The following is a 25,987-nucleotide window of genomic DNA, read 5'->3' as shown; positions in this document are numbered from 1 at the left end:
CGAGGTTTATATTCAAGAACTGATTATGGCAAGGATATTCATACAAACTTTAGGCATCCAGCAGCCAGCTGATTTAGAGGATGGGACCTGTAAGACTTTCTTTGTAGTCAGAGAGACAGTTTGCTAAAGTCTGTTACAGAGCATTCATTATCCTCCTGTTTTGTATTGTGCATTACAGGAGCTGTTCACCCTGCACTGACCACAGAGGCAGTACAGGAAGACAAAACCAGCCCTCCCAGGGTAGTAAGGGACTTACTTAAAATACGGCTGTGACCACCTTTTAATGTGTTTGCCACACTCTTAATGTTTGGAAGATTTCAGAATCTCAGTAAAATAAAAAGCTGTCTTAGCTGGGAACTCAGATCTAATGATACAACCTCTCAAACAAATTGAAAATGAGAAAACATTATTTTCATTAGTGAACAGAAAGGACAGTTCAATTGTATTGTTTAAAGCATGAGCCCATCAGAAATAACCATGGTTAAGAAGCATAAGCAAGAGTAAGGAGGGAACATCCATTGTAATAAATACTAATAAAATGAGAGCAGCTTAAAAAGGTTTACTCAGTTCATTTGCATACAGGTTTGTCAGCTTTTACACCTGTATCATTCTTTGAAATCAGAAAATTTTACTTAGTTCTAGTTCACTAGTATTTAAGCCACATGTTTTCAAGTGAGCAGGTATCTAAGGACATACTTAAAATTGTCAAGCAACTGTAAATTTAACTTTCATGCATAATTGTAACAGTGTAATGATCTGCAAATCTGCACAGGTAGGACCAGAATGGAATTTCGCATAATATGGTACACAGTTGTTTTTTTTTAGGTCCATCCTTTTCTATTTGACTCTTCTATATTCCTTCAATCAACAAGATTGCCAGTGTCATAACCTGACTTCCCAAGACATTTGGTAGAGACTTACATTGTTTCCTTTTTCTTGTAGCAGCTTCAGGTTTTCTTTACATTGTTTAAGCTCTTCTTGGAGAGACTGGTTTTGTTGTTCAGCCACCTCATACTTTGCCTTCAGCTCTGAGAGCACAGTCTGTGTTCTTTCATACTAAAGACAAAGAGAGAACAATCTGTGGACCCCTGGACATCCAACACATGCTGACATCTACTTAGCACACAGCTACCTTTCTGTCATCTGCCTAGACTAACTTGCATCAGTGCACTCTCTTTTCATAAAAGCAGGGTAGAATTTAGAATTCCTTTTTTTTCTAAATTAATTTCTTTTGCCCAGCTTGGCAGGGCTAGGACTACTAAACCCAAGGAAATACAAAGTAAATGCAAAGCCTTAATTAATCTCTCATACCAATTATTACTGTATTGGAAAGGACTATAAAAACTACAAAGACGAAACAAGAAACAAGGGAACAAGGAGTCCTTCACATTTGAATAGTGGTCTCACATTTAGGCTGCAGCTTACATACCTACACCCCTCTAACATGTGCAAAATTCAACACTCTGTATGAAGTAAATCAAACCCTCTTCCCACACAGCAAATTCAAATGTAAGAGCAAGGCAGGCATTAAAAAAATATTATGGCTTGGTTACTGTCATGCCATAATCCTCAATGGGGGTCAAGTACAAAAACAGTACTGGGTGAATGTGACATGTTTCTGCAGAATGAGTAGCTTTTCTTTTTCAAACCCACATTCCATTTTTTCTATTCTAGCAGTCCTCTTGACTGGGCTTAGTAAGGACAGAACCAATGACCTTCAGTACTGGCATTCGCCACAAATTTGGAAGATGAGGAATCTTTACAAATACTGATCTGATTACAAAACAGAGATTAAGACAACTGGGATTTTCAGATTCTGAGAACTGTAAGGAATGTGACATGGATGAATTAACCACACAGCAAACAAAAGGACTGCAAAAGAAACTAAGAGCAGTGACTGGGGAAACATTCAAAATGCTCATAAGAGGAAGCAAGTAAGTTGTTGGAGAGAAGTAGTTCTTCAAGACAATCTTTAGAGGCCAGGCAGATTAAATACATGCTCAGAATGCTGGCTCTTCTTTATGCAATTAGAAATCCATTAAGATCAAATGAGATATTTGTAAAGAATGTGTTGTCCCATTGCCAAATAGAAGAGTTCAAATCTAACTGGGAAGATGAGACTGTAAAAAAAAAGAATTAACTTTGACTCATAACAGCTAAAGAAACTCTGGATCATCATGTCCATGAAGACTCTGAATAATGATATACCTGTCTGAACATCTTAAAAGTAAAATCACTACAATAATGCAGCTAAGTAAAGTTCAGGAAGTTCTCAAAGAACACGTGTATTTACCTGAAGTCTTTCCTTTTAGATTTGACTCCCAGTTTATATGTTCTTAGCTACCACTTAAACTGCTTGCAATAAACATATGAAAAAAATTCTTTACTAGAAAACTTTCCCTTTTCTTTTAGCTTTAAAAGGTCAGTCATCGGGCATTACATTCTTGCAAAATGGAAATATTTCATGTTACCTCTTTCTGAAAATCTTTTGCTTGACTCTCAGCTTCACTGAGTTGAGTTTTCAGACTGGCTGCATCCCGTTGATGTTTTTCTCTCAAAGATCCCATCTGATTTTCAAGTTCCTTTCGAGACATTTCAAGAACACTTATATCGCTGGTTAGTGCTAAACTCTGTTTCTGGGAGCTGAAAAACAAAATCCAATTGATTCGTTATGCATTTCAAATTTACACAAACAGGTGCTTTTCACCCTTGAAAGCTTAACACACTGGTTTTGACATGTAAATAGCAGCTTAGAGCAATCATAGAAGTAAAGACCATTATTGTTTCCCTTTACAGAGTGCTGACACAAAAGGCTGGCCATGGTCGGTCTTAGCTGCTGTGGTACCTCCTAGACAAACCATTGTGCCCTTACCTGGAAAGCTCCTTTTCTTGTCGCTGAAGTTCAGATGTAAGTGAAGTATTTTCCTTCCTCAGTTTAACACATTCAGCTTCCAGAGCAATCCATTCTGCCTTCAACCTTTCAAGTTCACCTGCAACGTGTAAGTTAATTCAATTAAGTAAAATTATTTCATGACTGCTTCAAGGAACACCAGCTAATAAACGGAGGAAAAGCTGGTATCAGCCATAAATCTCAAATATACCTGTTTGTAATCATGTCACATGAATTCTCTCATGAGCACCTGTAAAACATTGCAGTATCTTCTACTGTTACGAGGTTTATTATACCCAGTGCCAGGTGAGTTACTTTTTTCATTAAAGCTTTTTCTAAGGTACTAAGAAGTAGAAAACAAATCTTTTTATGGGTCAATTCTAGTATTTTAGAAGCGGTAGTAAAAAAGCATATTTGAAGAAAATTTCCAAGGCCTGAAAATAGCAAGAGAATCACTAGATATCATGCCTCTGTTACAAGGAAAAGAATGTTTAAAGCAATAAGCTTTGGTGAAACTTTGGTAGAATTAAATATTCAGGACCTCCCCCTTAATGGGCTTAAACAATAGAGAAGTTACACAAGTCCTCTTGGATTGTTTTTGCCACTATGAATCCCTCAAACTGTGAAAGTTTTCCATCTTTTCTAAGTGGAATTACACTTGGTCTACTGATATCAAAGAGTACCTCAGTTAATTTAGGCATAATTGACAATAACTGTTCAATGAAGCATGCAAAATGTCTTTTCTAACACCACAAGCCTTGGTACACCACATAGATACATATGCGTGTGTATACATACACGCACACACACATACAGGGCAAATGGCTACAAAGGGACAGACAAACAGTGATTTCAGTAACTGGTGTTCACCACAGTAAGCAGGATGCTCTGGTAGCCATGCTCTGTGACATCATTTCAAACAAGTACCTTTTAGGCGAGAGGCCTCTTCCTTCTGCTGCTCCTCACACTGCTGGCATCTGAGCTGAAAACTGGCTTGCAGATTGACAATTTCTTTTTCATAATCCGAGGCATCTTTCCTCCACCGTTCAAGCTCCGTTCGCACTGTCTGCAGCTCAGTTTGCAATGCAGACATATCCGTGTCTCGTTCTGATGCTACTTTTTCTGCTACTTTTTGCAATGACAGAATCTCATTTTGAGCACTGACTAGTTCATGTCGAGTGCTTGAAATTTCATTCTCCTTTTCCTTGCGAAGATTCTCAATTTCTTCTTGTAACCTTTGCAACTGAGCTGGAAAGCAGACATTCATGTTAATATTTTTTCAAACTGTATTTACAAAAAACCTAAAAACTTTACCTCCCTTTCTCAACACAGTGATATTTAACAGGATTAAAGAAACCTAATGCAACTGAAAGAAAAATAGTTATCTTGTCAAATGCTGTACCCTTAAAGAGGCAAGTATGTAGGCCATGTAATATAGAGAGTCAAAAGAAACAAAAATTATGTCTGGACAAAGCTGTCTTAGATAAGGCTGTGCGTGTGATACCAAAGCAACTTTCCAAAATCTCAAAACAAGATTTAGATCCAACATCACTATAAGCAAAATAAATATTAGAGGACAAGGACATTAGGACTTTCAGGGACAAGAAGAAAAGCAAGAAAGCTTCTGTCACAAGCCAAACATTTGCAAAGCTACATCGGAAATGTCTGCCTGTTCAGGAGTTAACTTGTGATGTCTATAAATATTTGTGACACAGAATAATTTCTACTCTGTTCTCAACATGCAGTAGAGGAAATACACATTATTTCTTTGCAAACAGCATTTTTCAAAGCACAAGATGAATTTTAAATTAAAAGGGACAGCTGCACCATGTATACTGAGCTAAAAGAAGGTCCTTTAGCATTTACAGCTTACTGTAAATGTGCAGCAGTCACATATACGAGGCTACTTGATATTTCTGCAGGAAGCAAAACTTATAAATTATTCCTATCTAAAACCCTTTCATTACTAAAGACAATTTTTCATAAATTGAGCACAATTTATGAAATGAGCACAATTTTTCATAAACACATACAGGAGTAGAATCCAGTGCAAACAGTTAAAAAAAAGCACAGTACAGAGGAAAGGTAAATATGAAAGAACAAGAGAACTATAGTTATAACACTGATGAGAGCAAAGTGTTTAATTTGCTGTTGTTCTATTTAACTTTTTAAAAAATGTATTTCACTTATTTCAACATGCAAAAAAGCAATTATTAAATTAATTAAGAATTACTCTGAGAAGAAAAGGTAGAACTCTTAAGAGCACTTTTCAAAAACCTAATGTAAGATACTGCAGAGGGTCAGAATCAGAGATTTAAAGTTGTATGTTTCAGAACCAAAGGGCAAAACAAGGACAGTGAAAAGCATGGGGAGGATAACCAAGGCTGAGTAACCTTCCTAGGTTACTTGTATTTATTTTTGTCATCTCAATCCATTATAGAACATGACAGGAAGAATGTGTTTGAGTCTTGCTGTAAACTGACAGAGCATCAGAGCTACTCAAAGGAGACTTGTACCCCCATGACAATTATACTTTATGTTTTTCAGTAGCTACATATGCAGCAATACAGAAAGAATTCATATACTGGTACAACCTAGAAACTTTGTTGATATAATTTAGTTGATGTGCAATGAAGAAGAAAAATTCATCTTTTTTGTGCCCTCGTCTAAACAGGCTCCAGAAAGACGTTTATTTCATTAAATACAGTAAAGAACCTATGAATTACCCAATTCCCCACTTAAAAGGAAAAAGACATAATGGGAAACTATATAGTAGTTATATATTGTAATACCTAAGAGGTATTATAGACAATAGTAAATTAATCTCATGGCAATTCTGTGCAAGATGAAACAGTCTATCTGTTCCATAACAAAAACATTTGCAGCATGATGGATTTTGGAATATATTACAAGCAAAATGAGGCTTACTACAACCTCCTTTGGAAATAATTTCTACAGCCTTATACTAAAAGAAAGCAAATGAAGCTGTGAATGAGAAGAACCAGACAGTAAGACAACACATGATGCATCAACAATTGCCTTTCCACGTATCTTTACATCAGAAGCCTTGAACCTTCAAAAAAAATGCACTAAAACACAAATAACTACAACTTGCTAATACAGCAGGTGCCTGAGCAAAGGAATGCAAACCCTATCTTCCTGATACTATTTTCTTCATCAAGCCAAGCTAAACTCCTACTTCTTGGTGCTGGCAGCATTTCAAAGAAATGTGTTTTTTTATCCTGTGCACGTTGTTGATGAACAACTCTCCCTTCAGATGTTCAGGCCTGAAAAGAGTCTTGGACTGAAATCTGAAGACACACACGAGTTCCAAGTTTGGTGTAGTTGTAGAAATAAGTTACACAGGAAAATTACTACTAATAATATGGGAATGGTTTCTGAAGCATTAGATATAATTTGAGAGGACAATTAGAAAGAAAACTTCCATTACATCTCTTGTTTATGGAAGCCATTACCTCATCTAAACTGAATGCTTTCCTTCGTTTTTTTAAATAAGGAGCAACAAGTTATTTGAACTTCTTTTCTCGGCCCGTTCATCTAATGAACCTGACACGTAGAGACACGACCTCAGTTGTTTCTCTGGCACTTTTCTCTATCACAAACAAAGCCAACAACACTGGCTGGCCTAAAACATTGATTCCCTGAAAATACTTCTAGAAATGTTACTTCATGAAGCTGCCAGTTGGTTTTTTTTCTCCCCTGCAGTTCACAGGGGCTGCCAAGGGAGAACCCTAATAACTTTTCCCAAACTGTGAGATGTCACACCCTAAAAGTTTGCAAAGCAGCAAAGCAGACAGTGAACATCAGAACATTTTGAACTACAACAGAGAGAGGAGGAAACACTAGCAAGACCTCTCTTGAGAAGGATCCAGAAAACAAAAAAGTACTGAACTGAGGAGAGGAATCCTGCAACTAAGTTTGGCTCTGTCAAGTTTCTACTTTCATTCTCTCTTTTTCAGAGGAAAAAAAAATTGAGTTTTTTTTGTGCATAGAAGTGACTATCAAATATTTTGTGGTTTTTGTTACAGCATTTACTACTTGGAGAATTTTCATTATTAGCAAGGTAACACTCAAAATTAAGTTGCTCCTCTTGTTCTAAAGATAAGCATTCGTAAGCTACTCTTTCTTACAAGACCAACAGCAGAAAATTTAATAAATAAAGATAAATAAAAATTTAATTAAATAAAGTTTCTTTGCTGACAGTCACATAAAACAGTGCTATTACAGAAGTTTTTCAGTGTAACTAGTATATGACAAGTGCCATGTTATCCAACAAACTACTGCCGAGAAAATTTTCTAGGGCTATTTTGACTTACTAAAAAAGTCAGGACTGTCAGTCCCCCTGTCTGTTTGCTCATGTGCCTTCCAGACATTTTTGGGTCCAAAGCAAATGATATGCTGACGAAGATCCCAAAGGAATGAAGCTCCTGAGTTTGGTAATAATCAGAGGCTGAGTAGCTCTTCAAACTAATGGTTACTCTAAGGAAATTACAACATAATAATATAACCTTTTTTGACCTTAAGGCTGGACAGACTGACAGACTCTTGATCAACAAGCTCACTCACATGCATGGATGAGAAGTTAATGTCATACAGAACATGTGACTCAGAAGTTATGTAAATCATGGGATTACATTCTGCTGTACACATTTTGGGCTGAAAAGAGCATGATTGATTTTATCAGTTTTCAAAAAGGCAGGGACAGGGTCTCTGTTGCAGCAACTTTACTGCATGCTCTGATGCTGGATATGGATCTGGATGAAAAATTTCTTTAGGAGGATCCTATAATCAAGTGTAGAGACTGAGTAGCACAAAAACACCTAAAGCTTCTGAGTGCTCTCTGAAGGCAGTCACAGTAAGAATCCCTGGATCATTCAGAACTGAGAAAGATTAACGAGAGATGAAGAACAGGTACCTATGACAGATACAATCTTTTGCGTTTTCTAAGTTACTATTATATCCATAGAAATTGAAATGAAACATTACACAACAACATTCCAAGACAATGGTGAAAGAAGTCAGATTTAAAACATACACTCAGCTAAACATTTTCCTTTATTAGTGACTATGATACCACAGAAACAGTCAAAACACCATAGTTTCCCTAAAGAGAAGGGGAAAAAAATCCTACCTTGCAGAGCATTTATTTGCTTGCTGGATTCTTCAACTTGCACTCGATATGCTTTTTTCTCTTCTTCCAAAAGAGCTACAAATAAAAGCGAAAATGTGCCCAAGAGTTTTTGTTAGTAACATGTATTTCACCTGTGTAATTAATTTAGTCAGAACCTCTCCTTAAATGAAAAGATTAAACAAACATTACTTCAGGAAGTTATCGAAAGTAGTAACTGTGTAAGTAGTTTAATAAAAGTTAATATTAAGACATCATTCCATTATTGTGGTAGTATTACAATTTACTCAAAATTGATATAATCTGTTGTCTGATCTGAAAACTCTAGGTGTGCTAAATGCAAACTGATGTGGGAGGAAGGAGAGAAAAAAAATGGTCGGTAAATATAACCCCAATGAACACTGAACAATATGCGATTAAACTGGACTATATTATTTCCTCTCAAAAACAACAGAGCTGCATAGCTGACCGGATGATCTAATGAAGAGCTACCACTGCAGACATTCAATTATATCCATTATCTGCCTGAAACAGGATGAAACATACAGAGTTCAAGTATGTATTCAATACTATGAAAATGTGTTGGTTTATCTTGAACTACCTGATATATACAATTTTAATGAATACCCTATAGAACCAAGTTGATCTGGGTCTCACCTTGAAGTTCAAAGCATTTTTGTTTACTTGTCCTAGCTAGCTCTTGGGCTTCAATCAGCTCCTTGTGCAGTTGCTGAATTCCTTGTTTAGCCTCAGTCTCTGATTGTGCACCCTGCAATTCATCTGTTAAAAGAACATTTTCTTTGAATCATAAATTTGGACAACAGCTTAATTTGCACTGCCATGTGATGACTGGCAACTGTTTATTCAAATCTTCCAAAGTTAATGTAAACTCAAATTTGGATTAGGCAAATGTTAGCAAAAATATTAATATACCTTTTAAAGTAGTAAAACATATGCAAACTTTAGAACATTCATTATATATAACATGCAATATCAAACAAAAGTTAACAAGAAAGAATTAGCGTTTTAAAAACACTGTATAAAATGGCAAGGACTTTTTTTTTTCTAGATTGACAAAAACAAGGAACAAGCCTAAGGCAATCCTTTACTGTGTTTACAACTTGTCTTTTTTTAAAGGAAGATGCTCTAAGACTGTTTCAGTGTACAGGCTCAGAGGCAGGAGCTGCTATTCTGTGTTTCACTACTGCCACCCATCCGCCACATCACCAGGCTCAGCCACCCATTGGCCCTCTGGGGACCACCAAGGAAATTTCCTATGATTAGTAATTATAAGAATTATTAATTATTAATTATAATTTCCTATAACAAAATTAAGAAAAATATGAAAATTTTAGCCTCCTTATTTCATTCAGTGCCCTTAGTGAATATTAAGATAAATACTGCACTTAAAAAAAATCTTAAAATATTAGGTGTATCTTTAATATTTTTATAAATCTATGCACATTATTTAAATTCTAAATAAAAACATTTGCTCTTCCCTTGAAGTTTTGTATTAGCTAAAACGCATATTAAATGCTTTTTACAAGAGATGGTCCACAGTCACAAACAAATTAAATACTTTTACAGTTGAAGTTTTAAAAGAATTTAAAAGAGGAAAACTAAGTATTTATTACTAAGAGCAGTGTCCTCTAGTGGGCACACATCTAGAAATCAGATGTAGAAACACTCCAACCTGCAGGAATCTGCAAAGCCAGGAACAGCATCCAGCAAACTCTCATTTACCAGATTTTCCTTAAGTTTGTGCCTGTGCACAAACTGATCTTTCAATAACCACAAACAGCACTAATAAACGCTACAGGTAGAGGGCTAAAACTTGGTATCAAGCTTGTTTGGTGAGAAAGGCAAAGGAAGGTACTTAGTGAAAGAATTCCAGCTGTGTATCATGGGAGAGGGTGAACAGAAAAGGGTTAGACAATTACCTGGTCAAAAAACATCTGCAACTATAGACCATATGGATTTCAGATAAAGGCTTAGAAAAAAATATTACTTTGGTTTGTCTGGACCTTCCGTTAATAAGAAAAAAAATTAAAAGAAACTATAATTTAGCTCATCATTACAATTTTGACATTCATATTTAGCTGTATATGTTATCAATAAAGTAATTATAGATTTTTTTTCTTTTTGTCTTAATTAAGAAAATTGTTTAGCAGATCATGCCAAACTCTTCATACAGCATCTCTCTAAGGGGCTGTTTTTTCTGCTCTCACAGTAATGAACTGTGGGTTTGAGCAGAGCTGAGAAAACATGTGCTTTTAGACTTTCTCAGAATAAAATTATGAGAGCAGAAAGAACAGAGGGGACTACATATTTCATCCAAATATTTTGTTTTATAGTTTATGAGTTCTAAATCTAAGTTTCTCTTTACTGAACATGTTTTGTTCTTAGCTTCTCATGGATAAAGATTTAGGGCAATTAGACTTTCAACCCTCCTTAATGAGACTTTTCAGAAGAAATGGATGAGGAAGTTGACAAATTATGCTCAAATCACGTCTGATAAAGAAGCAGTGTCCCAAATCCAACAACAGACACCCTAAATGAACTTTGTGGTGGCAGTGTTTTCTGGTCAATGAAAGCACACATCATAAAAGGCAGTACTGCTTCAAAAAAGACTTGAGGCTCAATCTAAGGGAGAACATAATCTCTTTAGCAAAGGCACAATCAAGGTAAACTCTTTCCTATATCAACACAAAAGGGTAATTTCCATGTGCCTGACATGTTTCTAAATCAAATGCCAAGAAATACAAGCACAAGAAAATATTAGCTTTCTAGTCTTACCCGATGAAAATTAAATGTCATTTAGTTCAAAGCAAATACAACTTTAGTGCTAATTCTAGTTTTGAAAAGTACTTCTTTAGTAAGTAGGATTGCCCTATTTCAAATAATAAAACTACTAACTATCATCATGGTTAGAATCAGGTCCACTAAGAAGCAAACTGGCATCACGACTAACTGTCCTCAGAAAAGGCTAACGAGTTACCATTAATTACAACAAGGTGCCAAAAAGAATTAAATAAAAAAGGTCAAATACAGCATTTTTTCTCTCTCATTTATTTTTTCTACCTCATGGAAAACTCATCAGTTTGCCATATTTTAAGAAATGTTCTCAATTTATATCACTTTGTTTCCCACACAAATACAGTAAGGTGTCCCTTAACATTGAATCTAATAGTAATTTTAAAATTGTTTAAAAAAACAATTTTTTTTTTACCAGTTTTAATTCCTTTTTTTTTTTTTTTTTTTTTTTTGGCTAACAGAGATAATGTACAAACATACACAGGCTGTGGTCTTAACTGATTTCTTATCTGTATGTGCCTGGCCCATGGAAGCAACTTTATGAGCAGCCTGATATTTCTTCAAGCTACACTTCTGAAAGTTCACTTTCAGAATTTCGCAGGATTTCTCAGGTTATTCAGAAGACAATTTTCAGGGTACTCTGGTGACGTCAGACACGACAATTACAACCCTGAGATTTTTTTCAGCTTCATAAGATCCCCATGAAGGAAACAGTAATTTATATTTAAAATAAAGTATCTGGTTATTCTGACATAAAACGATGGTTCCTAAACTTTCTGAGCTACAGACCACTGCTGATTTTCAAAATTTCTTATGTAAATTACCACTATTCAGCAATCCCTCACCTGAAAACATTTCCTACTAGCATTCCATGGATCAGCCCTGTAATTACTATAAAAACACAGGGGCATTGCTTAGAACAAGATTACCAATCTTCCCATGACATTTACTGCTTCTTTCCATCTGTTTAACATTTACCTTTTCTTAACTTTGCAATAAGTAGTCACAAACAGCCTATTTAAACAGAAGTGTCCAGGGAGCTATTATGAATGGTTAATAAAGTAATTCACCTTGTGGGAGGAAAAAACAAAGCCTGTCACAGCTTCTCCCCTTCCCTTCCTTGCCAGATTCTGACTTGTAGAAACTTGAATCAAATTCTGAATGCACTCAAAAATTTTGATGGAAAATGCTTGGAGAAAACTACAGCAATAAGGAGTCTCATAATTTCCTTGTTCCATTAATTTGCTTTGTAAATTTCAACAAGACCGCTGCCTTTTCCAGCAGCCATTTCTGCATTCCAAACAGACATCAGATGAAAAATGTTCTCACTCTTCCTTAATTATATGTCTGCATAACACGTTTACTTGAAAACCTTTCTGAGGTAAATAAGATCCTTTTTAGGGCAAAGTCAGGCACATGAAACAGCTCTCTAAAAAAAACCTCAAACAAAACTGTGGGTTTATAGACTCTTCATAAAAATTAAAAGGGCAAATGATTCATTGCACAGATATTTTTTAATGATTTCATGAGAACAAAATAGGAATGCCAGTAAATAGTCTCAAGAGGAAAAGTTGCTGCCAACCTCAGTTTTATAACCAAAAATAAGACTATTATAATCACTACAAACAACATTATCAAATTCTACCTTCTAGCATAGAAAGTCACTGAACATACTTATTATTAGTTGGAGATATAAGAGCAAACCCCAAATAGAACATGCCCGGTATCTCAAACACTCCTTTCTAAATGACTTTGCTGAACTGATGTCCACTGGGAAATATCAAACTCAATTTTATACATTGCCAAACAGCAAAAGTAATTTGTGTAATTTTGGAAGCCTTTCTGTTGTAAAATTAGGAAGTGTAAACAATTGCAGAGAACAGCTCTTTTACATGTCTCCTACATTCCGTTATGGTTTCCTTTCTTTCTGAATCACAAAGAACTGTGACTTTATTTTACTTGTGATCTCAACAGGAGCATAATTTCACAGATCTTGTCAAGTGTCTAATTTCTAAAGACATAAAATGATTTTCAGTAGGCTAAATGTAATAACTAATTATTATGCCACAAAGTTCCTCAGCTAATGGATATGTAAATATCAGCTTGCTAATTAAGTATATGCCTTCAATGCAAAAAAAAAAAATTACTTTCATATAAATGAAGCTCAAAGCTAGGCCTCAGCAATCATTTCAAATATAGTCACAACACAAACTTCTAATTTTGGTTGTATTAATAAGAAAATCTAATATCTTGTTTTGATTAACCCATCAGTTGCAAACTAGCAGAAGCATTTCTGACAGTGATAGAAGCTATGCAAGTAAAATTTGACAATACTAGAAAAATGTCAGTGATGGAAGTATCCCTCCTCTCCACAGTTACAGTCTTAAATGTATGCTGAGTCTACTTCTCAAATCAAAGTTATAACATGTAAATTCCTATAACAGCATTGGCGAGTACAGAGATTACCTTTATACACAGATTATTTCTATAGCAACACTCAAAAGCGTGCTTTTGTATCACTCAAAGGAGTCATTACTGATATTTCAATTTAACTCTTCCATACTATATGATTAACATCTTTGAATTGCAGCATTCTATTTTAATGCACTTTTGATTAAAACTAGGTAGATAAAAAATTACATATACAGAGTATGCATCTAAAGTTGCAAAAGTTTGTTTACCTTTTAGAAGAGCTACTTTGACAATAGGTTCATTTAGATCTTGGTCATCCATTTGAGCATCTAAAAAGAAATCCCACAGCTTTCAGAGAGCAGGTAGACTGCAGACAGTTCCCATATACACATTCTTTACATGAAGAGAAGATTTTATGTCCTCAATTTACAAGAGGCAAATTATGAAGCCGTAAAATATACAACACTGCTGTAAGCTTGTCTCTAACTCTGCAGAATACACTCCATTCTTTTAAGAAAATGCTCATGATTACCTAGATTTAATTCAAGCTAATTAGAGGTTACAGAAATCCAGTTAAACTCTTACCTGTAGTGTCGTCGCTGCTTTTTTCTTTGCTTGGGCTAAGGGTGTCGGACAAATCATTAGATTCTTTGACTCGTGCTTGGTTCTCTGGAAGAGACAAGGAAAAGCAACTATAATCAATAAATGCTTTGTTCATAATTTCTCCTATACACCAAAGTACTGCTAAATGTCAACAGAAAACAATTTGGTTCAAGAAACAGTTAAAAACCTGCTGGGTGCTTATTTCTTTGCAAGTCTCAGTTAAAATGGATTCCACGTCCCTGGAGTCATTAACCTACTCTAGCCTCTAATAAAGGATGCAATTGTGTCGTGCACAGCTTGAATTTGGGTTAATGCTGTGCTCTTGCCAGCTGGAACTGTGGAAAAGCGGATTCAATCAGCAAACAAATAAGAAAAGAAAACTAGAACAATGCAAATACTGGAGCATGTCAGAAAGAAACTGCTGTTAAGAATAAAACTGTGCTTCAGTATTTTGGACAAATAAAATAATAACAAGTCCTGTACATAATGTACTGTTTGAAAGAAGTGTGATGTGAACCATTAAGGAATCAGAGCAATAGAAATTAATACAGTAGTTTCTAGAAAGAATTTTCAGTTTAAATTGTATTAAGAGAAGCAGTGTATGTTGTTTCCACAAAAAAATTACAATAAATTACCTTCATGAAATATCTATTCGTATATAATTGAACACTTTATTACATGCAGCCTAGTGAAACCACACATCTGGGGTTTTTTTTTTTGGTTTCCTGGATTTTTGTTGTTGGGGTTTTTTTTCTCCAGTTCTATATTTTTAGTGGAGACCACATATTTTCTAAAGATATGGGGATTTAATTACACCAGTGCATCTTTGTCCCATACAGAATTATCCCTGACTCAAAGTCTAAATATCATATGTGACTTAAATACATTTAAAAAAATTTTCTTAAATAACAACTATGGTTGAGTTCTAATGGGTCCATTAAAAGAGGACACACCATCTCTGGTGTGGGCTAACCCAGCAGGTCTGTCAGCAAGGAACTGTCACCAACATGCAGGTGAGGTTATGCGAAACAAAATCTTTCTTGGCTACCTATTCAGAGCCTTTCTTTGACAGCACTGCTGCCCACCTGCAGGTTAACAGATGTTTCCTCTGAGTCTCAAGTTCCAGGCAGAGATATTGTATGAAAAGGGGTAAATACAGCATTGCCCCTACACAGACTTCTACCACCCATGGAGAAAAGCACAGTGAACACAAATAATATCACCACAAATAGACAGCGTGCATGCAACAATGAAGTATTAGAACATAGGAAGAAAGAGGCACATCAGTAAATAAATCATGTTATACAACAAGGATAGTTTATGAAAATAAATAAAAACAAAGGGAATAATAAGACATTTTTTCAAGTAACAAGAGAATACACAGAACTAACTTCCCCCAAAACAAAAGAAGTGGAAACACGAGACAACCTGTGTGGTTACATGAGGAAATTAACATCACAGATCACAGACAGGTTAACAGAAAAAAACGCCTGAAGTTTTCCTAATCTAACATGAAAAGTTTTCTATAACTCTGTGCCAGATTAACATTCACTTGTACATGAAACAGAAGGCAGCAAGTAGAAACAAAACAGCTGATGAAAAGCAAGACTCTTCTCATTGTAATGCAACTGAAATCACTGGAGAAGAGGAAGGGGAAAATAACCATTAAGTTAAAAGCTCACTAGAGGTTCAGACCTGGCAGTTATTCCAAACATAACTCAAATTTTTGCAGACTTCAAAATTCATAATGATTACTGTAGTTAAAAACTTTGGGAGTGGGTGGTTTTTTGCTAAAACGAAAAGGCTTCTTTCTTAGTTTTAGGAATAAGGTTTTTAACTAATATCTAAAGGTGTTACAAATCAAAACATTTTGCATACAGATACAGAAAAATAATATAGAACCAAGCTTGCAGGATTGTCACTAAAGCTGTAATAATTACTAAACCAAGTAATACATTATTTTTTAAAACTATTAAGAAAAGTATAACCTAAAAGCCTCACCCATGTCATTTTTATTAGTGGCCGATCCAGAAGTACTAAGCTGAGGAAGATCCATATCCAACTAACTTTACCATATCTGGGCATCCATGGAAATACTGCTTTCCTGCTCTGTGCAAAATGGGAGGAACAGTGCAAGTTCCAACCACTGAATTAATTCTATCTCTCACAGCATCCCCTTATATACTTCCCTCCTACCCACCCTTGGTACACCAGCTTCTCCCCACCTCGTATCCTCCCCCTCTGAAACAAGGCACAAAAGATGAGGCACCAAAGGAAAGATGTACCAGTTCCACATGTGAAACAGCAGAAGACAGACAAATTATTAGAAACCTGTTTCCTATTCTGGAACCAGAGTCGTAAGCACAAAACTCTTTCCTGTATTATATTATATCACAGCAGTTGTTCCTATTTCTCATAATACAACTTAGCTGAATAAATATAGCCAAAGTGATAAAGTATATTAAAATGTGTTGACATCATACTTGATGAGTTAGAATATATTACTAAACACTAAAAATAGCACAGAGTTTTGCAATGGGAGAGGCATGCAAGTGTTACGTTACAGTTATTGTATGCATTCTTTTGCCAAATATGGCACCTTATCTATAGCTTCCTCACATACAGAAAGGAGTTAAGGGTGCCATTCCATGCACTGAAGGAAGATAAACAAAATGTCTCCAAAACGCTGGACTTTTAACAAACTAACATTTATTATTAATGTGTATTAAAAAGCTGCAAGAGAGGAGCGAGCCTGCAAGTCCAAACAATTCTACATTATTAGGCACTTGAGAAATATTGACCTGCACAATTGGTTGCAATCCTGACCTTGACATTGTAAGGTAAGGATGACTGTTCCTTGACAAGTCTTTTGCAATTAGCTCCTTTAATTTAACTTGCTTTATACATTAGAGAAAAGAGTTAGAGAGGCACAGATATGTTTTACTTGGAAAAGACACATTTAGGAGGTTAATACTTATTTTAAAGTTATGAGAGTGTAAGATAGAAAATAGTCAAATTAAAATAGGCTTTTATTTAAAACTTAAAATGGCACCAAACATTATTTCTATGTAGAACTATAATAAAACCAAAATCCTGTTTGGAATTCATGCAGGCACTAAAACTTGAAATGAATTTACAAAAATTTTTTTTTTTTTAAATGCATATTCAAGTAAGAACTCAGTCAATACTGAGACTAGCATTTCATGCACTCAATCTTCAAAAATAGTTTCCATTAAATCTTTTTAGCCTACAATGGTATTTGGAGTAGAGTTCAGCATACAATTTCCCTCTCTTTTATTGAATTTCTCCTCAAATGCATATTCAATCAAAACTCAAACTGCTGGCTTAACACAGAACGTGCACTGAGTGACAGAAAAATCATGCTTCAAAACAGTTAAATAATCCAGAAGTCTAACCTTTCAAAAGCTTTGTTTCTTCCTCTTTGGTTAGATGTCCTTCATCTATGATCTTGTCTGCCAAACAAAATAAGTGTTACTTCCCAAGCTCAAATCTTCCCTACACACATCTACGTAGAGTAAATTCCATGACCAAATTAAAAGCTGATAATATTACTTTCTACTCAGGCTCAAACAAAAACTTTATTCTGGCACGGAATAATGAGACAGAGCACACAAGCTTACCAGAACTTTGTAATACAGTGCATAATTATTTCTCCTTATTAACTTACATAATGCTGCAGTTCACTAATGAGAATCTAGAAAAATTAATTTTACGTACTTTAAAATAAAAAAAAATCTAATTGGAAACAACAAGTAATTAACACATTTCTCAAGTTTAGTTATCAAAAAAGGAATCTGAAGAGCTTCTTGCATGAAGTAGACATCCACCCACCACAGCTGAAATCTAGAAATACATCACAGTAAAACAGTAATAGAGAAGTTCCCTCTACATCACAATTTGCTTTTAACAGCACCTGTGAAAGGTACACAGAAACAGCCTTTCTTCGTTTAAACCTTTCAAGAGAGCTGCACAAACCTCCAAAAAAACTAGGAACGCATTACATTCAGGTTCATGAAAAATGGAGTCTCTTTACAAAGTTTACTTTAGGGAAGTTTGCTCATGTATGCGAGGTGCTCAAAAATCTTAGAAGTGGAATTTGAGACTAGATTGCTAACTTCGTCTTAACTCCTGCTAGGACATGAAGATAAACAAGAATACCAAGGGAGGAACAGGACTGGATTAATCAAAGACAGTAAAAAACTATTGAATAATTAGTTTATTTTTGCAGGTGAGATTTCATTATTTCTAATCCCTTAAGAAGTGATGTTGACACAGAATTATTGAGGGTCTCATCTTGCACATCACATCCTCAATTTCTTTGCAGTAGATTTTGCAGTTTTGCATGTAAAGGTGTTAGTCCCTGAAACATCAGGCTTTATTGAAGCTGCCTCTGCCTCTCCTCCATGCTCTCCCTGTCAGATCCCTGATAACCAGGCAGGGAACGCACTTTGCTGGATACTCCATGTGCTGTAACTGAGACAGAAGGCTGAATGAACAGCACAAACAGGAGAGGTCAGACTGGAGAAGCTGGATGACAGGAAATCTTCTTCAAATTTAAAAGAAATAATAATAATAATTTAAAAAACACACTTTAGTCAGCATTTTCAGCTGCAGGTATCTCTGAAATTAACTCATACCTCTACTCCTCTGAAGGCATGTTGCTGTTAACTATGACAATTTAAGGACAGATGCAGGACAAGACCTGGGAGGAGACATCTTTTACAATGCTAGATGGTAGAAAAGCTTTCAGACAAAAAGCCCTGAAGTCTAAAGAAGGGTTTTCATGGCCAAAAGGTTGCCTTGTCCTCTGCCTTCCTCCACACAGCCAGATAACCCAGTCTAAAAGAGATGTTCCTACCACCTACTTTCATCTACAAATATTACCCTGCATTAGTGTAACATTTTACTAATACTGCTTCAGAAACACATGGAACAGGACACTGGATTTTCAGGACTGGCTTTGGGTCTCAAGCAACTGTAGGAGATCACTCATCATCCAAATTCAGAACAGCCTTGAGTTCCTCAGAGCTGGTGAGAACGACTTGTACCTAGACTGAGAAAAGGACTGTGGAGGGAATCAAGTTACTGGCAGCCACAAGTCAGGAGTTCGAGTGATATCATGAGTCCTCTTCCACTTTAAAATAAAATAAATCTGAACAAAAGTCTTCAGATATGATTATTCCAGGACTCAGTTGTGACTGGAAGAGGGGTGGAAGGGAAGACAGCAAGAAAAAAGCTGAGGAATTTTTCTTGTAAATCTGAATAAAACAGCTGAAAGCAAATAAAGTATCTTTCAACTATTTGATCTGAAGGAGTAATACCTCACCCATGCTAGACTGCTATCTTAAAATAGGTTTCCATAATCAGCTTACAGAGTTAAATTTAGCATTATGAATTGATGGATCTTTTAGCTTTCACAATTCAGTAACTGCTAAACTCTTAATAACTGCAATACAAAACAGAAACTACCCTTCTTGACACATTTTCCAAACTGAAACTTATGCAGCAGTTCTCTACACTTTATTTGTGACTAAAAGAAACCGCAGGCATGGGTTTTTTTGGCTTTTTCTTCATTTGCATGGTGGCTTATTGTTTTCTAGTGTTCATTACTGGTTTCACCATTTGTTGAAAGGTGTCTCCTGAAAGGTGGCACCATTTCTTCAGCCAAGACCTTGAGCAGCAGTACACGAGTTTGTCCAGGCTGACCTAAAGCTGGCACAGTCAGTGTTTTGCACCTGGTGACTGACACCTCTCCTAACTTTCAGAACAAGTGAACATTCTCCATATTTCAAGAATTCTACCACTAATATATGGCCTAAGCCAACAAAAAAAATAGTTTATCTCAGCATGTTGGTATTTAGATAATACACAGAAAATTGGATGTTGGTATCGCTGAACTCCATAGAATCTTATTTTTCTCTGTTACCACCCTAGTCACTAAAAATGGTAGAATCCAGACAACAATGAGAAAGAAAAATAAAGAGACATCTTTAAAAGATCTCTTTCAAATCTCTGCATTTTTTTATTTTACTGTTTCAGAAAACTTCATGAACCTGATTTGTTTTTAAATCAATTTGTGTCTTTCCTGAATGAAGACATGCAGTTTTGGCTACCAAAATATAAATTAGGGTGAGGATCCTAGCTTTAATTTCTGGCACAAAAGAACTTTAGCTTTCATGCTATCCAGTCCCTACTTAACAGAAAGCAGAGAGATACACATAACTAATGTTTTTACTGACACAATCTGCTGTGAAGTTAAGCTTTCAGTTCATCTTTAAGATAATTAATATTTCCTTTTGCAGCTTAAAGCCAGCTTTCTTTTAGGTTTTTAGTCATTTCCTGTATTTTCAATTTAAAAACTCTATTTTAGATTTAGGTTGTCTATCACTGTGTGCAATATAATAACTAAGATCTGTTAATATTCCAATTATCACTTAAGTAACATGGCCCCTCTACATTTATATTTTGGCATCAAAACAGTCTTTGAGGTAGCCCAGGCTTAAAAATCAATAAAAAACCTGTCCCTCAATGCATAAATTTCTGACCATCTGAAAAAAGTGATACTAAACAGCTTTAACTTTACTTGACACCCACAGATCAAAGGAAAAGTTAAAAATAACTATTCAATCCATTCAGAAACTATTACTAATAAATTTGCAAAAATCAGGTTGGTGAACATAAAGAAGTTGAATTGCATTTAAAATCAAATGCAAAATCACAAAGTAAGGGAAAAATAAGGACACAAATAAAGAAGGGTTAGACTGGAGTGAAAGACAGGAAGCTAGCAGGGCGACACATACCACTTTGGTCTGTAGATCACCACATTTTTGCCAATAATTCATATCATGTACTGATCAAAGAGAAGCACCATGACTTCTGCTCTTGATATCACTGATTTTCACCAGTGGTTAGTAAAAAGAAGCTATGGAATGAGCAACAAGTGAACTGGATGTAATTATGAGAAAATAAGAGACTTCCCAGATCATTCAGAGCCAGATTTCATAACACTCCACAGATGTTAGAGATCCGGATACATTACTGTGTTGGGGGCGCACTGTGCTTAAAAAATAAAAATAATTACATAATATCTTCTAAAAATCTACAGAAGCTGGATTTTACAAACCATCTGGTTTCTGGGACTTTTATTATATCATTACTGTTTAAGTAATTAACCTGCTCCTCTCGCAGTACTTAAACCTCCGGGTAAAACCCCAACATACTACTATATGATGAACTATATATTCTTGCTCTGTCTTGCCAATTTTTACGATATTGTTCTACACTATTTGCTGCGTGCTTTAAAACTTGACTTCCTCACAGTCTCTAGAACTGTAATTTTTCTCCACAGGAGTCCCCAGTCCTTGAGGCTACACAGAGCAAAGAACAGGAGTAGGACTGAAGGGTAGCATTTACATACAAAAGGAAAAAAAAATAGATCCTACATTTTGCAGTTTCTAACCTCAAGATATTGTGAGGCCTGACTAAACATATTTGAATGTGGAAAATGCAAACTTTCAGTCCAAGGAAAAATAAAAGGGTCAATGATTTGAAATTTTTCTTGATGTGAGAGTGAAAACTTAAGACTGTCATAAAAATGCAAAATACTGAACCCTTTTGAACTTGTATTCATTCCTTTAAAACTGAGGCAGTCGAGGCTGTGCAGTGTCTTCACTCTGTAGCTTTCTTGAGAAATGGTAGGCAAAAATCACCTGATCTTAATTTTACTCTTATTAGTACTTCTTTTACATCTTAGAATATTTTACTTGATACTGTTGATCACTTTTCCTTCTCAAAAGTGACAGGACTGGTCACATTTAGTTTGCAGAAGTAACACTAACCTAAGTTTTGCCAAAATAGGTTACGCTAACATCAGAACAATGAAAACAGGCAACCAGTTTGTGTTTGAACATCACACAGTGTGCTCCTCATGTTCTGGACAAAAAAAAAAGTTTACTCAAGCATTTAGCTTCATTTTTACATACTGAAAAAAGAAGATCCATACAAGATCTTTGCAAAATTTAGAATTATTTTAAACTGCAGCCTGACAAAAGACAGGTACCAGTCACTATTTTTTTTTAAATAAACGTTGTTCAATAAATAAAATTTAAATTTTCTTAGACAAACATTAGCAGTATCACGTCATTTGGTTTATGGTACTGCAATCTGGATCCCAAGTCATAAAATCAAACAAATCCTCTACACTTTCTCATGAAAATTTGAGAGGAAAGAGTCCAATGAACCTTACATCAAAAATGATCCTGTCTTATTTCTGCTTCTAAATGCTTATCTGCTCAATTTTAGGTACATAGTTTCTATAAACTCTGAGGTAAAAAAAGAAGAAGCAGATTTTCTTCAAGTTTAACAGCTCTTTGCTTCTCTTCATTCTAATGATATTTTTCTTTCAGTAGGCAAAAAGTATTAACATCTTCAGTTTTTCCTTAATTATAAATGTGCAGACAGCGCTATTTCTTTACACTTTGAAAAACACATTTCATATTCCAGAATAACACAACTTTCTAAAGACTGGTATTGCAATTTTCCATTATTCTTAAAACAGTCTCTTGGATTTCCATATATAAACTACGGATTTGTTTTCTCTTTTGTTCTTTTGTTACAACTAATTTGGAGAATGTGTAAGGCCTTGAATTATCAGATGAATTACAGATATGTGAAAAGGCACCTCATTCTCTGTCCCTCTGCTGCCTGTGATGTTTGCTTAAACTGACAGACTTCAATTTATTTTGTAACAGGTGAAAAATGACATTCAGTTTTGAACACCATGTGGCAATATCACCACCCTTTTGTTGGTCAGGGCACAATAATGGATGAACTGAGAAGAGACAATGTGACCACTGCTTTGCAAGAGCAAAGATATCCTATTACTGCATCTACCAGACATCTGCTTAATACCACAATGCCACAATTCTATGCTTAGAAAATTTCTGCTACTACAGAAATATTAAACAGTAGTGACAAATTCTGGTTTCATCCAACTTTTCTGTGTTTTCTGTTGTTTTTAAAACAAATGTGAACACTCTTGTACTCACTCTGACATTCTATGAACTGATGAATAAAAGTGCAGTCCCCTTCACTCTTTGAAAGAAAGTGCTCTAGTAGAGAAAGAAACACTTCAGTTTACATGTTCTTATTTTCCAACTGAGGCAACAAAAAATTTGAAAGGCATATTAACAATATTTGTCAGTGTATTCATAACAGACTTCTGAATCAAATCTGAGTTAATATGCAGGCAGACAAGACATGAAGTTGAAATGATGGCTGAGTGATACTAGGAAATAGATTACTCTTTTGAACTGATCAGAATAAAGAAGTACTTCAGCTGCATTTTCAAAAGAAACATGTTTTTAATCTATATTTTCAGCATTTTTAATAGCTTTAAAAGGGTATTTTCAAAATTTTTCATTAATCTTCGTGTTGATTCTTCATATCTAACACCCTCTATTTTACAAATCTCATTGAATATATGCCTATACTTTTTGAACAGTTTCACTTTGAAAAGACAGTTCTGCAGCAGAGTTCCTAAAACTGGCCTCATTTCCCAGGTTTACTCAAGTCCTTGCTCAGTTCCCAACTCCATCAGAATCCTGCACCTATTCAAGGCACAAACACTTACTTTCTGAAGAACCTCAAAAATCCTTTGATCAAGAGTCCAGCAATGAGAAAAGGCTGTCATTAGCACAAACCTGCAGAATGTGGTAACCAAATTGTTCAATCATTAGCTTTGACATCAGAAGCTCAACTGCAATACTGAGCTTTACTATATTTTAAGGTTGCTCTGAAAAGTCAACTTTTTTCAACCCAGAAGGACAGAGCTTTTAAAAAACAACACCACAGCTGTAAAATTTATTATCCATATTTAAACTTGCCTTTTTTTCCTTTTCATTTTTACCTGGTCCTCTAAGTGACTGTATACAAATTTCTCGTATCTTTCCTTATATAATATATGGCTCACAAAATTTAAAGATAAAAGCCAGGTGTGATGCAACACATTAAGAAAAAAAAACCTTTTGAAACAACTTAGTTCTACACAACTTTTATCAGGGGCTTGCTATACAAACAAGTTCCTCTCCTCTGCACCAGCTTTGCTGTATGTGCAATGAGACCAAATGTATGCCTAACCATCATCCTCTAATACACTTTTCTAATTAAAAGCTTCTTAGTTCCTCTACTTGGAATGCAGCTCTTGACTGCTACAGCCACCGAAAAAAGTAATGTAAAACCATTATTCTTATCATGGCTAGGTAGTGTGCCTATGCACACACTTTGAGAGAAAAAGAGACAAAAGCAATTTTTAAAAGTGTACTAATTTTACATGGGTTTTACAGTTTTCCTCTTTTATTCCCAAACTTGCTCAATTTGCATTATAAACTCAAAATTTTTAGCTCTTCTAAAATAATACAAAACTACACTGCACAAAAAAAAAATCAAACAAAAAGCCCAGCATTAACTGCCTCCTGCTGCTTTAAAGAGAACAAAATCCAAGATCTGGCAGAGCATATAACTGCCCATCTGTTATACACAGGCTACATAAGGGACTGGAAGATGCAAAAATGCACAGACTGTCATGAAGAGAATGCAACGCAGCAAGCTGTGAAATGCCAGAGAAATGGGGATGGGTTGGGTATGGCAGAGATGCAGAAAAAGGTACAACTGACAGAATACTGAAAAACTATGCTAAAATACAGAATAATGAAATAGCATGGTATATGCATGACAAAAAAGGTAATATAAACATACAGAAAGAGAACTTGAATAAGCAGTTATATGTTGTCTGTACTCAAAGAAAAATAATCTGGCAAACAGCTTCCTAAAACTTCCAGGTTTTAAGTCAAGTTCCGCTGTTACTCATAGGATGGAGGAATCTATCTTGTCATGCATCAATTCAGAGGACACTGACTCTTGTACAACCCAAAATAAGTCCAAAAGGGATTGCTTCTTCACCTTCGATCAAACACGTGAATTTCAGTCATATAATGATTTGTTATAATCACATAATGATTTTAAATGGGCAGTTTTAAAATTTGGACTCGTAAAAGGTATCAGTATTTCACAATCTCACATGACATTCCTATCAACAATTTTAAAACAAACAAAAAGTGTTTCTTTTAAAAAAGTCAAATCTAGTATGATGCTATAAATTATTTCTCTATAAAATAACTTACATTTGAAGTTAAAGCTCAACGGCTTTTACTAAATGTTTCAAATGTAGCTCTAGTTTAAAAAAGAGACAAGCAGATCTATTTCTTAACCATTCCATCAAATATTAAGCTATTACCAATCTAAAATTATGCATCAGCAAGATAGATCAATCTATATAAAAATAAAATCTCATGGTAGTGTAGAGGAGTGGGAACAAGAACTGAATGTCCTGCTTGCTAACCTCAGTATGCACCACAGCTAAGTGCCTAAAATGCTAAGACACATAGAGGCAACCGGTACTCTTAGCTTTAGGGGAGGTTTTGGTGCAGTTCCTGTAGGTGTTTAACAGATGTCTCCACCTGCTCCCAGTAAGGACCAGCCATGAGTTTATGTCATAAGTAACTTTCGATTTTGCTATTGGTCTCCCTAATTAAGAATCTCACAATTTACAAATATGCATATGGAACTTTAAAATTCTGTTTCAAAAATATAAATACAGGAATCCTTAAACACTGTGAATATTGATTAAAACCACGAGTTCCCTGTATAGGTCCCTGAACCTTCAAACCAATGCTACCACCATTCCTCAGATTGTAGAAGCAAGCTACATCAAGAAAAAATTAAAACTGACATAAGAGGACAAACATATCTCAGCCAATTAAACTATTCAGAATCATAACTGGAATATTTTTTGCTCTATGTGATATTGGACAATTTCACTCAAAAAACTTCATGTACATTAAGACATAAGCTAAAATATTTGGCTCTAACTAACTGGCCTTTAAAAAACCCTATCACTTAGTTTAATCTGTATTAATTGCTGTTTCACATAAAGATACTTCTGAGTTTTAGAAAGTTAGTTTCCATTGTTTGTAAATTTTATATACTCACATTTTTCATATTAAAGCTATAAAAAATAGGTTTTGCTGTCTTTACTCAGC

The 25,987-nt window shown here is 35.2% G+C and overlaps 1 protein-coding gene across 24 annotated transcripts in view; it reads right to left on the bottom strand.

Moving 5' to 3' along the window:
- SLMAP (sarcolemma associated protein) overlaps window positions 1–25,987 on the bottom strand; it is an 81,279-nt gene that overhangs the window by 10,009 nt on the left and 45,283 nt on the right. For 5 of the 24 annotated variants that reach the window (XM_063411544.1, XM_063411542.1, XM_063411546.1 and 2 more), the window contains 10 exons: window positions 22,937–22,999; window positions 17,285–17,341; window positions 13,851–13,934; window positions 13,535–13,594; window positions 8,697–8,819; window positions 8,043–8,117; window positions 3,818–4,138; window positions 2,873–2,990; window positions 2,472–2,643; window positions 922–1,056 (listed from right to left, as the gene is read on the bottom strand). In XM_063411544.1, coding sequence (XP_063267614.1) covers window positions 922–1,056; window positions 2,472–2,643; window positions 2,873–2,990; window positions 3,818–4,138; window positions 8,043–8,117; window positions 8,697–8,819; window positions 13,535–13,594; window positions 13,851–13,934; window positions 17,285–17,341; window positions 22,937–22,999 — 1,208 coding nt within the window. Of the gene's footprint in view, window positions 1–921; window positions 1,057–2,471; window positions 2,644–2,872; window positions 2,991–3,817; window positions 4,139–8,042; window positions 8,118–8,696; window positions 8,820–13,534; window positions 13,595–13,850; window positions 13,935–15,869; window positions 16,010–17,284; window positions 17,342–22,936; window positions 23,000–25,987 lie in introns of those variants that run through there. The other 19 variants (XM_063411549.1, XM_063411548.1, XM_063411550.1 and 16 more) reach the window with 7 other exon arrangements.

Source organism: Prinia subflava, chromosome 14 (assembly GCF_021018805.1).
Source record: "Prinia subflava isolate CZ2003 ecotype Zambia chromosome 14, Cam_Psub_1.2, whole genome shotgun sequence".
Lineage (NCBI taxonomy): Eukaryota > Metazoa > Chordata > Aves > Passeriformes > Cisticolidae > Prinia > Prinia subflava.
This window is presented reverse-complemented; position numbering and strand designations above follow the sequence as displayed.